Below are 14,886 nucleotides of genomic sequence, written 5' to 3' on the forward strand. Positions count from 1 at the left end.
TGGCTCCGTCTACCATATAGGAAGCCCAGGGTTCAATGCCCAAGGCCTCCTGGTGAGGGCAAGCTGGCCTGCACGGCAAGCTGGCTCACGTAGAGTGCCGGCCCGTGTGGGATTGCCACTCCACGCAGCAGTGCCAACCTGCATCAGAATGCCACCCCACATGGGAAAGTCGCCCCGCACAAGAGTGCCAGCTGACATGGAGAGCTGGCACAGCAAGATGACACAACAAGAGACATAGAGAAGAGAAAATAAGATGTGGGAAGTGGACTTTGGCCCAATGGATAGGGTGTCCGCCTACCACATGGGACGTCTGTGGTTCAAACCCTAGGCCTCCCTGACCTGTGTGGAGCTGGCCCACCCGCAGTGCTGATGCGTGTAAGGAATGCCATGCCACACAGGGGTGTCCCCCGCATAAGGGAGCCCCACACGCAAGGAGTGCACCCCGAAAGGAGAGCCGCCCAGCATGAAAGAAAAAGTGCAGCCTGCCCGAGAATGGCTCCACACACACACAGAGCTGACACAGATGATGCAACAAAAAGAAACACAGATTCCTGGTGCTGCTGCTAAGGATAGAAGCGGTCACAGAAGAATACACAGCGAATGGACAGAGAGAGCAGACAACTGGGGTGGGGAGAAGGGGAGAGAAATAAAAAAACAAATCTTAAAAAAAAAAAGAAAATAAGAAGATGCAGCAGAACAGGGAGATGAAGTGGCACAAGAGAGTAATTGCCTCTCTCCCATTCCAGAAGGTTCCAGGATCCGTTTCTGGAGGTGTCTAATGAGAATACCAGAAGACACAGAAAAACACACAGTGAATGGACAAAGAAGACAACGGAGGGGAAGGGGGGGGGCGTTTGAAATAAATAAAAATAAATCTTAAAAAAAAAAAACTTAAGGGATTTTATAATAGCGTCACTTAATTCATATAATATACAATTCATCCATTTAAAGGGTATAATTCAATTTTCCTATGCATATTTTACATAAATGGAATTATGCAACTGGTGAAAAAAAAGAAAAGAAAAAAAACTTATGGGATACTGTGAAAGCAGTCTTGAGAGGGAAATTAATAGCTATAAATGCCTATATTAAAAAAGAGAGTGGTTAGGGGAAAACTACTTTGTTTAGTAATATTTTGACAATGCTCTTTGAATCATTAGTTTAAAAAGTTTAAAAACAATGCAAGTTATTGGTGGTAGGGTGAGATGTTATATATTTTTGTTTGATGTTATATATGTTTGTAAGTTCACAACTATTATACACTTATTGTTTATGTATGTTTATGTGTGATACATTTCAATAAATTTTAAAAAAAGAGCTAAACTCAAAGATTTAACTTGAAAAACTATAGAAACTAGAAAAAGAACAGCAAGCCAATCCCAAAGCAAGCAGAAGGAAAGAAATAATAAAGATTAGAACTAAAATACATGAAATTGAGAATAAAAAAACAATAGAGAAAATCAACAAAACCAAAAGTTGGTTCTTTAAGAAGATCAAGAAAATTCACAAACCCTTAGCTAGACTAACAAATAGAGAAGATGCAGATAAATACAATCAGAAAGGAAAGGGGGAAAGTTACAACTGAGCCCACACACACAAAAAAAGAATTATAAGAGGATATTATGAGAAACTACATGCCAACAAATTAGACAACCTAGATGAAATGGAAAAATTCCTAGAAATGCACAACCAATCTACACTGATGCCAAAAGAAATATGAGAACTTAACTAACAAATCACATTTAAAGAGATTGAAGCCATCATCAAAATTCTCCCACCAAAGAAGAGTCCTGGACAAGATGGCTTCGCAGGTGATTTCTACTAAGCATTTCAAAAAGAATTAACACCAGTCCTGTTTAGACTCTTTAAAAAAATTGAAGAGGAGGGAAAGTTACCTAACATTTTATTAAGCCAACATCACGCTAATTCCAAAGCCAGATAGAAATACAAGAAAAGAAAATTACAGACCAATCTCTCTAATGAACATCGATGCAAAAATTCTCAACCAAATACTCACAAATTGAATCCAACAGCACATCAAAGGATTTATACATCACGACAAACTCGGCTTTATTCCTGGTGTTCAAGGCTGGTTCAACATACGAAAATCGATCAACATAATATACCACATTAACAAATTGAAGGAGAAAAGCCACATGATCATCTCAATTGACACAGACAAGGAATTAAGATTTTTTTTGCATTTTAAAAAAAATTATTGAAATACATCACTCATGCATAAACATACATACAAAATAAGTGTATAATAGTTGTGAACTTACAAAACATAACATCAAACAAACATATATAATAGCTCTCCCTACCTCCAATAACTTGCATTGTGTTTAAACCTTTTTAACTAATGATTAAAGAACATTGTCAAAATATTACTACTAAACAAAGCATTTCTCCCCTAACCATTCTGATTATTATCTTTATATCATTTATATATCAACATACATAAACAATTAAGTGTATAGTAAAAGTTGTGAACTTACAAAGCAAACGTGCATAACATCATAAGGGGTCTCATATCAACCGTCCACCAACACCTTGCATTATCATGAGACGTTTGTTACAAACTATGAAAGAACACTGTCAAAATCTTACTACTAATCATAGTCCTTACCTTACATTTGGTGATTTCCTGCCAACCAACCCTACTATTATTTTTTAAATATATTTTTTATGACAAAGTGGTAAACTTATAAAATCATGCACATGTGCAGAATTCCCAGACAATAACCCCTCCATTAACATACCACAATGTGGTGTGTCATTTGCTACAGATAAAGTAACGTCACATGATTGTTACCATATCCATGGTGTACATTTGGCTCACATTTTCCATACTGCCTCAGTATCAACACAGTACATTTTTCACATAGATGCAAGAATATTATGTTATTACTACTAACCACATTCCATAGGTCACTCCAGCTGTATTTTTCCCATGCTTCTCCACATTCCTGACACCCTGCAGTAGTGATATACATTTGTTCTAGCTAACAAAGGACACTCTTGCATCTGTACCATCAAACACAATTCTCACCCACCTCTTGGTTTACTGTGCTATCCAGTTCCTAGATTATTCTCAAGCATTCTGTCAATTGGCATTTACATAAATGGACTACCATTTTCAGTCACATTCCCATTTATAAACTAGCTGTTACTCACTGTGTGCTACCATCCACTCCATACATTTCCACAATTGTACAGTAAAGCTAATTAAAACTTCTACATACATTAAACATCAGTCGTCCACTCAGTCTTTCTCTTATCTAAGAATCCACCACCTACCACCAGGTCTTGAAGATACCATCCAATAATTTCTTCTAGAAGTTTTATGGTTCTTGCTTTTTAGTTTTTTGATCCATTTTGAATTAATTTTTGGGTACGGTGTGAGATATGGGTCCTCTTTCCTTCTTTCAGTTATAGATGTCCAATTCTTTCAGCACCATTTGTTGAATGGATTGTTCTGCCCGAGCTGGTGAGTTTGACAGGTTAGTCAAAAATCACTTGACCATACCTGTGAGGGTCTGTTTCTGAACCATAAATTTGGTTCCATTGGGCTATTGTGTCTTTCTTTAGGTCAGTACCATGCTGTTTTTACCACTATAGGTAGGTATTATGATTTAAAGTCTGGAGATGAGAGTTCACTTTCCCTTTTTATGACGTTTCTGGCTATTCAGGGCTCCTTACCCTTCCAAATAAATTTAATGATCGTGTATTCAATTTTTTTCTTTAATGCTGGTGGAATTTATCAGGATTGCATTAAATCTGTGTATCAATTTGGGCAGAATTGACATCTTAATGATATTTAGTCTTCAAACCCATGAGCATGGAATGTTCTTCCAGTTAGTTATTTAGGCCTTTTTTAATTTGTTTTAACATTGAGTTGCCATTTTCTGAATACAAGTGTTTTACATCATTGGTTAAATTTATTCCTATTTGAGTTTTATCTGTCACTCTTTTGACACTTTCAGTTACTTTTATTGATACAATTTTCATTTCTAGACTCTCTTCCAGGCCCCTCTCTTCTGTCTTTTCTTTGCAGGCTCAAGCACACCTTTTAGTATTTCTTGAAATTCTGGTCTCTTGCTTAGAAATTCTCTCAGTTTCTGTTTATCTGTGAATGTTCTAATTTCACCCTCATTTCTGAAAGACAGCCTTGCTGGATATAAGATTCTTGACTGTAAGTTTTTCTCTTGTAGTATCTTAAATATATCAGACCACTGTCTTCTTGCCTCCATGGTTTCTGGTGAGAAATCAGTACTTAATCTTATTGGATATTCCTTATACGTTATGCATTGCTTTTCTCTTGCTGCTCTCAGAATTCTCTTTTTGTCTTTGGCCTCTGACATTCTGATAAATATGTGTCTTGGAGTTGGTCTATTTGGATTTTTCAGATGGGAGTATGTTGTGCTTCTTGGACAGGGATATCTATGTCCTTTAAAAGGGTTGGGAAATTTTCTATCATTATTTCTTTAAATATTCCTCCTGCCCCTTTTCCCTTCTCTTCTTCTGGGACACCCATGACATGTATGCTTGCATGCCTTTTGCTGTCATTTAGTTCCCTGAGATCCTGTTCAATTTTTTCCATTCTTTTCTTCATCTGTTCTTTTGTATGTTCTCTCAGAGACCATTTCTTCAAGCTCACCAATCCTATCTTCTGCCTCCTCAAATCTATTATATGATTCCAATGTTTTTTTAATTTCATTGATTGCACCTTTCATTCCATTAGATCTTCTATTTTTCTCTGTATGCTTTTAAATACTTCTTTGTGCTCATCCAATGTCTTCTTAATCCTTAATCTCTTTAGCCATCTCACTGAGTTTATTAAGGAGATTTGTTTGAACATCCGTAACTCGCTGTCTCAACTCCTTTGTCACCTGGAGGCTTATCTTGTTCCTTTAACTGGGCCATAGCTTCCTGTTTATTGGTGTGGATTTTAATTTGTTGTTGCTGTCTTCACATCTGGTTTACTAGATTATATTTTCTGGGTGCAGTTTTTCTCTTCGGTTTATGGCTTCCTATCATTTCTCCCTTGCTGGTTGCGCAGTAGGAGCCAAGCATGTAGTTGGTGCTGTAAGCTGTGGAGGTTCAAGCTGCCCTCATTACAGCAGGGACCAATGAAGCATCTTCCAACTTTTTCCTTTGCCAGATGTAGGGAGAGTCACAGCTGTGTAGAATAATCCACATGCAGGCCTAGGCTGTAGTTGCCCAGAGAGACTGATGATGATTCACATCCCTTTCTCCCCTGCCTGGGGCAGGGATGGAGCTGCAGATATGGGCAGCAATCTATACAGTGCAGGTCCAAGATGACCACAGTTGCCCTGGTAGACTTCTTATTTTCAGTCTATGCCAGCCAAAGTTACCTGCAGTCACCTATATAGGCTGATGCAGGATTCCTCAGGCTCCTCCCCACCAGAGGCAGAGCTGAACCCTAGGCTATGGATGCAGGCTGATCTGTGTGAAAGAAATTGGTTCCTGCCGACACTGAGGATTTCAGTCAGCCCGGCCTCCCCTTAGGCTGGGGGCAGAGTCAAAATGGTGATTACTGGCCTCTTGCTGGCTTGGGCTGGTTCACACCCCAGTTGTTCCCAGGGTTATCTTTTAGCCAGCCAAGTCTACCAATCAGTAGCTGAAATGGACAGCCAACCATCTCCTCCTCCCGTTTCTGGGAAATGAAGCTTCCAATTTCCGTCACAGAACAGTTTCCGGGGCGGCTTCTGCCGCCAGAGTAGGACAATCACCGGCCTCCAAGGCTTGGCCAGTAATTTCCCAGAGAGAATGGCACAGGTACCCACAGCTTTCTCCCTGCTGGAGGTGGCACTGGGGCCTCGGCTACAGCTGCAATATGATCTGGATGGAAAGAAGCCAGTCCCCACCAGCACTGTGATATTCAGTCCGCCCCGCTTTCCCTCGTGCGAGGTGCAGAGTTAAGAAGGCAGCTCCCAGCCTCTTTCTGACTTGGACAGGCTCAAACTTTAGCTGTTCTCAGGATTATACTGTAGCCCGCTGAATTTCCTCATCAGTTGAAACTGGTGCCCAACCGTCTCTTCCTCCCCCATTTTGGCAAAATGGAGCTTTTGATTCCAGCCACGGAACAGCTCCTGAGGCAGCTCGTGCCTCCAGTGGAGGATAGGCACCGGTCTCTGTGGCATGGGGCACTCTACTTATGAGTCTTCTCTGCAGATGGGCAGTCTCCTCCTTCCACTCCTTCAAGGGTCTTGCAGGATGCTCTTCTGGCCTCCTGGAGCCCTCAAACTGGTGCTTCAGCTAGCTCCACAGAGTTCTGGGTGTTTGCTATCTGCCCTGTAGCGGGAGCTGACTCTGGGAGCTCCTTACTCTGCCACCATCTTGCTGGTTCTCCCAGCATCCTTTTTTGATAAAAACACTTCAAAAGATAGGAATAGAAAGAAAATCCTTCAACCTGTTAAAAGGCAAATGTGAAAAACCCACAGCCAACACTGTACTCAAAGGGGAAAGGTTGAAAGCTTTCACTCTAAGATCAGGAACAAGACAAGGAAGCCCACTGTCAGCACTGTTACTCAATATTGTACTCAGAGTTCTAGTTAGGACAATTAGACAACAGAAAAAATTAAGGGTATCCAAATAGGAATAAAAGAAGTAAACTTTGTTTGCAGATGACATAATCCCATACTTAAAAAATTCTGAAGTATCCACAACAAAGCTACTTACTCTAATAAATGAGTTCAGCAAAATGGCAGGACACAAGATCAACATGCAAAAATCAGTCATGTTTTTGTTCACTAGTACTGAACAGTCTGAGGAGGATATCCAGGGAAATTCCACTTTCAGTAGCAACAAAAAACCTCAAATACCTAGGAATTAATTTAACCAAAGAGGGAAGTGGATTTTGGCTCAACAGATAGAGCGTCTGCCTACCATATGGGAGGTCCAGGGTTCAAACCCAGGGCCTCCTGACCCATGTGGTGAGCTGGCCCACGCGCAGGGCTGATGTACGCAAGGAGTGCGCCCTGCGAGGAGTGTTGCCCACGCAAACAAAGCACAGCCTACCCAGGAGTGGCGAAGCATACACAGAGAGCTGACACAGCAAGATGACACAACAAAAAGAGACATAGATTCCCAGTGTCACTGTCAAAAATGCAAGCGGACACATAAGAACACAAGGTGAATGGACACAGAGAGCAGACAACAAGGGGTGGGGGGGGAGAGAAATTTTTTAAAAAATTTTAAATCTTAAAAAAAAAAAATTAACCAAAGAGGTACAGAGCCTATATGCAGAAAACTACAAAAGAATTCTAAAAGATATTTAAAAAGACCTAAATAAATGGAAAGATATTCCGTGTTCATGGATTGGAAGAAAAAATATCATGAAGATGTCAATCTTACCCAAATGGATTTATATATTCAATGCAATACCAAACAAAATCCCAACAGTTTACTTTACAGAATTAGAAAAAGCAATTACCAAATTCATTTGGAAGGGATGGTGCACCAGAATAGCCAAAAGCATTCTAAAAAAGAAGAGTGATGTGGGAGGAATTTTACTGCCTGACCTTGAAACATATTACAAAGCTACAGAAGTCGAAACAGCAAGGTACAGTGGAAAAGACTTGAGAGTCCAGAAATAAATCCTCACCTATACGGTCAACTTAATGTTAACGGGACAAAACAGTCTCTTCAACAAGTGGTGCTGGGACAACTGGATATCTATAACTAAAAGAATTAAAGAGGCCCCCTACTTCACTCCCTATACAAGAATCAACTCAAAATGGATCAAAGGCCTAAATACAAAAGCCAGGACCATAAAACTAGAAGAAAATGCAGGGAAACATCTTCAAGACCTTGTAATAGGTGGTGATTTCTTGGAACTTACACCCAAAGCACATGCAACAAAAGAAAACATAGATAAATGGAACCTCCTCAAAATTAAGCACTTTCGCACTTCACAGGACTTTGTCAAAAGGGTGAAAAGGCAGCCGACTCAGTGGGAGAAGATATTTGGAAATCACATATTCGATCAGGTTTAATATACAGGATATATAAAGAGATGTTACAACTCAGCAATAAAAAGACAAATGACCCAATTAAAAAATGGGCAAAAGACTTGAATAGACATTTGTTCAAAGAAATACAAATGGCAAAAAAACACAGGAAGAAACGCTCAACATCACTACTGATTAGGGAAACGCAAATCAAAACTACGAGATATCATTTCACACCTATCAGAAAGCCACTATTAAAAAGACAGAACTATAAGTGTTGGAGAGGATGTAGAGAGATAGGAACACTTATTCCTGGTGGTGGGAATGTAGAATGGTATAGCCACTGTGGAGGACTATTTGGCAGTTTCTAAAGAAGTTGAATATAAACTTGCCACATGACCCTGCAATACCACTGCTGGGTATATACCCAGAAGAACTGAGAGCAGTGACATGAACAGGCATATGCACACTGATGTTCACATACTGGCATTATTCATGATTGCCAAAACCTGGAAACAACCCAGGTGTCCATCAACTCATGAATGGCTAAACAAAATTGTGTATTCACACAATGGAGTATTATGCAGCTGTAAGAAGATATGAAATTGTAAAGCATATGACAACATGGATGAACCTGGAGGACATGTTGAGCGAAGCAAGCCAGACACCTAAGGACAAATACTGTTTGACTATGTTACTATGAACCAGATATATAGTCTAACATATTGTATGACTCAAAAAAAATTATATCCAGTACACTTGAAAAATGGAAATAAATATATATATATAGACAAAGTCTTAAAAGAAAAAAGATATATGGGTGTATGGGTATTTTTTGTTCTATTCTTATTTCAACTTTCCTGTAAATTTGAAATTATTCCCAAATAGTTTTTTTCAAAAAAAGTTGTTTTGATGTTTCATTTATAAAATCTAAAGCTTCTTTAAAAAGAATTTTTTAAAAAGCACTAAAAAATAGTTTTGTTTTACAGTTCCACAATTAGTGAAATTCATTTAGGTTTTTTCTCCATATATACAAGGTGAAGGTTGAGCTAGATATGCTTGAAGACTCCATTCTGCCCTTAACTGATAAATATTACATAAAAGTAATGTGGTAAGGGAGTAAATGAAAACTCTAAGCTGAAGAGAAACATAATCAAAAAGTACATTTCAGGGAAGAGGACTTGGCCCAATGAATACGGCATCCGCCTACCACATGGGAGGTCCGCAGTTCAAACCCAGGGCCTCCTTGACCCGTGTGGAGCTGGCCCATGCACAGTGCCGATGCACGCAAGGAGTGCTGTGCCATGCAGGGGTGTCCCCCGCGTAGGGGAGCCCCACGCATAAGGAGTGCGCCCCATAAGGAGAGCTGCCCAGTGCGAAAGAAAGTGCAGCCTGCCCAAGAATGGCGCCACACACACAGAGAACTGATGCAGCAAGAAGATGTAACAAAAAGAAACACAGATTCCTGGTGCCACTGATGAGGATAGAAGCAGTCACAGAAGAACACACAGCGAATGCACAGAGAGCAGACGACTGGGGGCGGGGGAGAAATAAATCTTAAAATAAAAAAAAGAAGTACATTTCAGATTCTCATTGCTATACTACTAAATATCATATAGTGTGATCTCTGTTTCTGTCAAACCTCTTATCTTCAGAACCACAGAAAGGGCAGTATTTTATATTTTCTCCCAAGTTGTGATTGTCTGAATTTATTTCACATATACCACAATTCTCTGCACAATTTTTTGTTGTGGTTTACTCTTGGAACACAAGTTCCACCAAAAAGGGCAGGGGGCAGGGGAGGGGAAAAGGGATGTAGGGACTTCCTTTATCCTACCACTGACATTATTTCTTATCAAGGCACCTGAAACATGCTATTACTAAAGAGAAATCCCACTGCCTTTTAAATCCAACCACAGGTAAATACATTATGCCTGGTCTCTCTCAGCTTGGTTTTCTTACAAGACTCAGGGTTATATGTTTGTATCATATATTCAGCGGGCAATTGATAAGCACTGGTTGATATTTATCTTCACTTGATACAATTATAATTCCTTTAGGATCAGATTCACACAGCTTCATTGCTTAACTTCAAAGTGATCACTTTTCTACCTTGATCAACTTCCACTTCAGTTTTCTATTAAGTATTCACTCGGGACTTGTTCCATTGTACTTACTGCTGAAGGAACCCAAACGGTCCATTTCCCCACTTAGCAATGACTGCTGCTGTGATCTTCCTCAATGCAGAGCTCCTTCAAGATCTCAAACTGGCAAACACAGCAAAGCTTGATGATTCCCTATGAATGAACATAAGTGGTACAGAGATAAGGATATAATTGAAAGGGACAAGATAAAGAGAAGATAATGCAATGTATTCAGCTCTAAGACATTCTAGCTTTAAATGCTGAGCAAATTACTTTACCTCTATAAACCTGTTTCTTCGTCTGTAAAATGGGGTATAATATCATAGTAGCTACCTCCTAGAATTGTGAGTTAAATATAATCAAATATAAAAATCCATATAAATAACATAGGACAGTGTTTGGCCTATACTAAGCCCTCTAAAAATGCTACATTGTTATAATAAAACATCATTTCTCTCCTTAGTCCTCCTTCTTTTGGGGAACTGACCCTCCGCATTTCATAAATTTCTGATGGGGTTGCCAATCACAGTACTTAATCTGTCACCCCCATACAAGCTCAAGCAACCAGAGCTCTTCTTACAAAACTATGAATCTTGAGTAAAACATGCAAGAACTGAAGATAGTTGAAGGTCAGTCATTCACTAGTCAAAGAATTTGGTCACACTGAGATCCTCAGAGTGGTCCAACTCTCTCAATTTTCTATCTTTCCAATAAAACTTTGAATCTGAATGAATTTCTGTTTTGGAAACCAAGGAATCTTGACTAATACAGCATTCATTTGTTCAGTCATTTCCTTTCAACAAATATTTAATAGGTATGTACACTGTATCCTCCTTGAAGGCAAAAATGATTGCATATTTCCCATTTGTTGGGTCAAAGAACACCCCTCCTTTATATTACTGCTTTTCAGGAATTTTTCACATTCTATTTTGTGGAGATTATTTCTGAATCCATTTCTTTTTTTCGTTTCTAGGTGAAATTAAAGCAGGGACTAAATCTAACACAAACGTGGATGTCTTCAAACAGCACGCATCATACCACACACATTGAAGAAACTCAATAAATGAGTGCAACGGACAAAATGTTAGTTCTATAATAGGCTGATTCACGTCTTTTGTTCTTATAGTGATTTCTTTCGCTTTGATATTTTTACACTGGGGAATAATTCATTAAACTGGGGAATATTCATAAAGAGCATGGCTGTCAACGAACTTTTTCTTTTGGAGGGTGGGAAGGCGGTGTTTTCCTCTGCTGTAGTCTCAGGAAAAGCTGGTTTTTGAAGAAAAATGAGTTTAGCAAGGGGTATTATGCCCTCAGTAATAAAATAACCGTTGACATTCATTGAGCTTTTTTCCCATATGCCAAGTATTGTGGTATCACTGGATGTGGATTATTTCTTCGTATCCCACAACCTTCTGAGGCATACTTTTTTAAAGTAAAGGAAACAAAGATGACATTCCCACAACCTTCTGAGGCATACTCTTTCAAAGAAAAGGAAACAAAGATGACATTCTTCGTGTAATGTCTTACAGGTAGTGAACAGCAGTGCCATTTTAACCAAGCTAATAAGAAGGGTCAAGTAAACGGTACGTACAATAGTCCGATAAACCACCAACTTTCAGCACACCCCACATCATAACAAAGTAGGGCAATAAGCAGAGTCGTCGTTTTCTCTTGCTTTCTTCTCACAAGAGACCACGTTTCTGACACTAACATCTCTTGAGAGGAAAGGCACCAGCTCCAAATTTACATTTGCCAAATTCAAAGCCGACACTGGGAGAGGAAGGAATGTACTGTGAGCAACCGGATTCAGTGCGGTGGACAAAAGGGTGAAGAACTGGAGTTTCGCAGACCTGGGTTCAAATTCTCACTTCACTCTTTACTAATTATGATCTTGGGCAAGTCATTTTACCTGAGCCTCGCTCAGTTCTCCTCACTCTAAAATGAAGCTAAACCTTGCAAGGCCTAATTAAAAATCCGACGTGGTAACGTGGTCAGAGGCAAGACACAGAGTGGCTGTTACTGGTGGTGTTATGCGCGCCACTGCAGACAGGAAAACCGAGGGCTGGATACGCCAGGCGCGGGGCGGGGCCCGGAGGGGGCAAGTCCTGCCGGCGCCGCCCTCATCCTCACCGCGCGGCAAGGCCCGGAGACGTCCGCCCGCCCGCGCGTCTTCCCCGGAGCCGGAGCCGCAGCCGCAGCAAGCCTCTCGTTTCCCGCCGCCCCTCGTCGTGCCCGCATCCCCCACGCTCCGTTACAGCGGCTTGGGCCCCAGCCTGGCCGTGCTGCCTGGCGCCTCACCTCGCCGAGTCCCCTCCTCCGCGCCCAGGAGTCGCAGCCCGCGTGCACACCCCTCGACCTACGTGCTCGCTCCCGGGCGACGCAGGCGGGCTTGCGCCGGGTGCCGCGCGCCCGCCGCCCCCGCCCCCTGCTCCTCCCCGGCGCCTCCGCCCCCCACGGCTCCCTCAAAGGCCACCACTACTTCTTTGCCCACTCTCCGGGTCTCGCCGCCGCCCTTCCGGTTGAGGATTGGAAGGATAGAGTTAAACAGCTTGCTTGACTTTTGAGTCCGACCAATATTCACTAACTGCCGCGTGGCACGTTGCCGCTTGTCAGTGGCTTCCCCGTGTGTGGTGTCATTTGATCCCTTCCACGGTGCGGTGAGGTGAACTGGGACCTCACCAGTCCATCTCTTTTGTTTTTCTAACATTTCCACCTTCCATCCCCTGTTACAGTAAGGGCACCTGAGGCTAAGGGACTGGACCCAAGGACGGCAAGCTGTGGGCACCTCTGGAATCCGGGTCTTTCTCATGGAGTGCTGCTCATGGATTAATTAGACTGAATGTTTCAGGGATGAACAGGGCACATTTTATTCAGATACTTCTGGAACGTCGAAATTATCTTCTTTGGAAAGAACCATCCCTTCTTTGGGCTTCAGAGGTACAAACTGAGGCGAAATGAAAGGATGCGGTGGTCCACTGTGATGTCAACCTTGAGGGCTAGGTATGTTCCAACATCCCTTACTACTACTATTAATTTTTGTAATAGCTACCATTTGTCGAGTATTTATAGCATGCCAGGCATTGTACTGAGCAGGTTACACGTATGGTCTTACTTAATCTGCAAAAACAATCCTAGGAAGTAAGTATTACTGTTACCCTCATTTTCCAGGTGAAGAAGTTTAGGTTCTGGGCATATAAATAATTTGGGATCACACTGCTAGGAAGTGTTGGGGAAGGGGACTCAAATCCGGGTTTATCATACCATTATGCTGTTGTATTAGTTTACAAGTTTGTCTTTGATAAAGTGGCCCGACCTCTTAGAATTCATTTACACTTTCTGCCTGTGCTACGTCTTTATTCATTTTTAAGTAGATGAATAATACAAATTTATTGTTTAAAAAAATCAGAAAAGCCACAGGAGCAAAATGATGTGAAACTCAGTTCCCACCACCTTCAGTAAGCAATTATTTTGATTTACACCCTTCCAGATGTTTTCCTACTTATGATGTCAGTAAATATATTAATAGGATAGTTTCACATTTGATTTATCTTGAAAATCTATTTATTTATTCATTCAAAAGATATTTAATGATCAGACACTCCTCCAGGTGCTGGAAATCTAGTAGTGAACAAAACAAAGTCTCTGCCTCATGAAATCATAGTGTAGTGGGGGAAATTTACAATAAGCAATACACCTAATATATTGCAAAATAATAAATAATGCCAGATAGATAGTAAATTCTATGAAAAAAATCAGAAGTGATATATGGGAGTGTTCTTTTAGTTAGAATAGACAGGGAAGACCTAGAAGTGGAGGGGGAACATAAACAGAAATCTAATCATTTAGGGAAAGGGAGGTATATGGATTTCTAGGGGGAAGGTCTTCTCAGAGAAGAGAAACAGCAGGTGTAGTGGCCCTGAGACTGAAAAACTTGCTTGGCTTATTGGAGAAGCAGCAACAAGATCAGTTTGGCTGGAGCCCTGCAAACTAACAAAATAAAGTGAGAAACAGACAGGAGACCAATCATTTATCATCTGGTAAGCCATGGTTGGACTTTGGATTTTGTTGGGATGTGACAGAATACCACGGAAGGACTGAGACCGAAGTGATCAGATTTGTTTATTGTTTGGGTTTTTTTTTTTGTTTTAAAGGTTATTTTATTTATTTCTCCCTATCCCCTCATTGTTTACACTTGCTGTGTCTGTTTGTCTTCCTATTTTCTTTAGGAGGCACCTGGATTCAAACCTGGGACCTCTGCCCACATCAGAGGGAGGCGCCTAATTGCCTGAGCTACCTCAGTTCCCTGCTTTGTTGCATCTTTCATTATGTTTTCCTTCTTGTGTCTCTTGCTGCATCATTTTCTTGTGTCAGCTTCCCACACCTGCCCATTGTGCCAGCTCCCTGTCTTCTTTAGGAGGCACTGGGAACCAAACCAGGGACCTCCCATGTGGTGGGTGGGAGCCCAATCACTTGAGCCACATCTACTTTCCATATTTGTTTTAAAAGGATCATTCTGGAAGCCATGTGGAGAGTAGACAATAGAAGCATTACAACTGCCCTTTAAAGCATAAATTGGCCTTTTACACAGCAGTTTAATAGATACTTATTCATGTAGGTATTTCACCTGTATCTTTATGACCACTCCCACCTTCTCTCCTAAGTGGAGATAGGGTCAGACTCTGAGCAAATACCTTCTTCATGTCTTTCTCACTTAACCTGAAACTTTTTGAGACTGACTAGGACACATATATGGATCTGGAAGT

The 14,886-nt window shown here is 40.9% G+C and overlaps 2 protein-coding genes across 10 annotated transcripts in view; one reads left to right on the top strand and one right to left on the bottom strand.

Moving 5' to 3' along the window:
• The window catches only part of TADA2A (transcriptional adaptor 2A), an 82,285-nt gene extending 69,790 nt beyond the window's left edge, over positions 1-12,495 (bottom strand). For 3 of the 9 annotated variants that reach the window (XM_058283212.2, XM_058283209.2, XM_058283205.2), the window contains exons 1-2: positions 12,422-12,493; positions 10,154-10,273 (exon numbers count right to left, since the gene is read on the bottom strand). In XM_058283212.2, coding sequence (XP_058139195.1) covers positions 10,154-10,178 — 25 coding nt within the window. In that variant the 5' untranslated portion in view covers positions 10,179-10,273; positions 12,422-12,493. Of the gene's footprint in view, positions 1-10,153; positions 10,274-11,714 lie in introns of all 9 variants that reach the window. The other 6 variants (XM_058283210.2, XM_058283207.2, XM_058283206.2 and 3 more) reach the window with 4 other exon arrangements.
• The window catches only part of ACACA (acetyl-CoA carboxylase alpha), a 413,948-nt gene continuing 411,540 nt past the window's right edge, over positions 12,479-14,886 (top strand). Inside the window, exon 1 of the mRNA XM_071210521.1 lies at positions 12,479-13,123. Coding sequence (XP_071066622.1) covers positions 13,086-13,123 — 38 coding nt within the window. The 5' untranslated portion in view covers positions 12,479-13,085. The remainder of the gene's footprint in view (positions 13,124-14,886) is intronic.

The sequence above is a fragment of the Dasypus novemcinctus genome, chromosome 21 (genome assembly GCF_030445035.2).
Source record: "Dasypus novemcinctus isolate mDasNov1 chromosome 21, mDasNov1.1.hap2, whole genome shotgun sequence".
NCBI classification, from domain to species: Eukaryota; Metazoa; Chordata; class Mammalia; order Cingulata; family Dasypodidae; genus Dasypus; species Dasypus novemcinctus.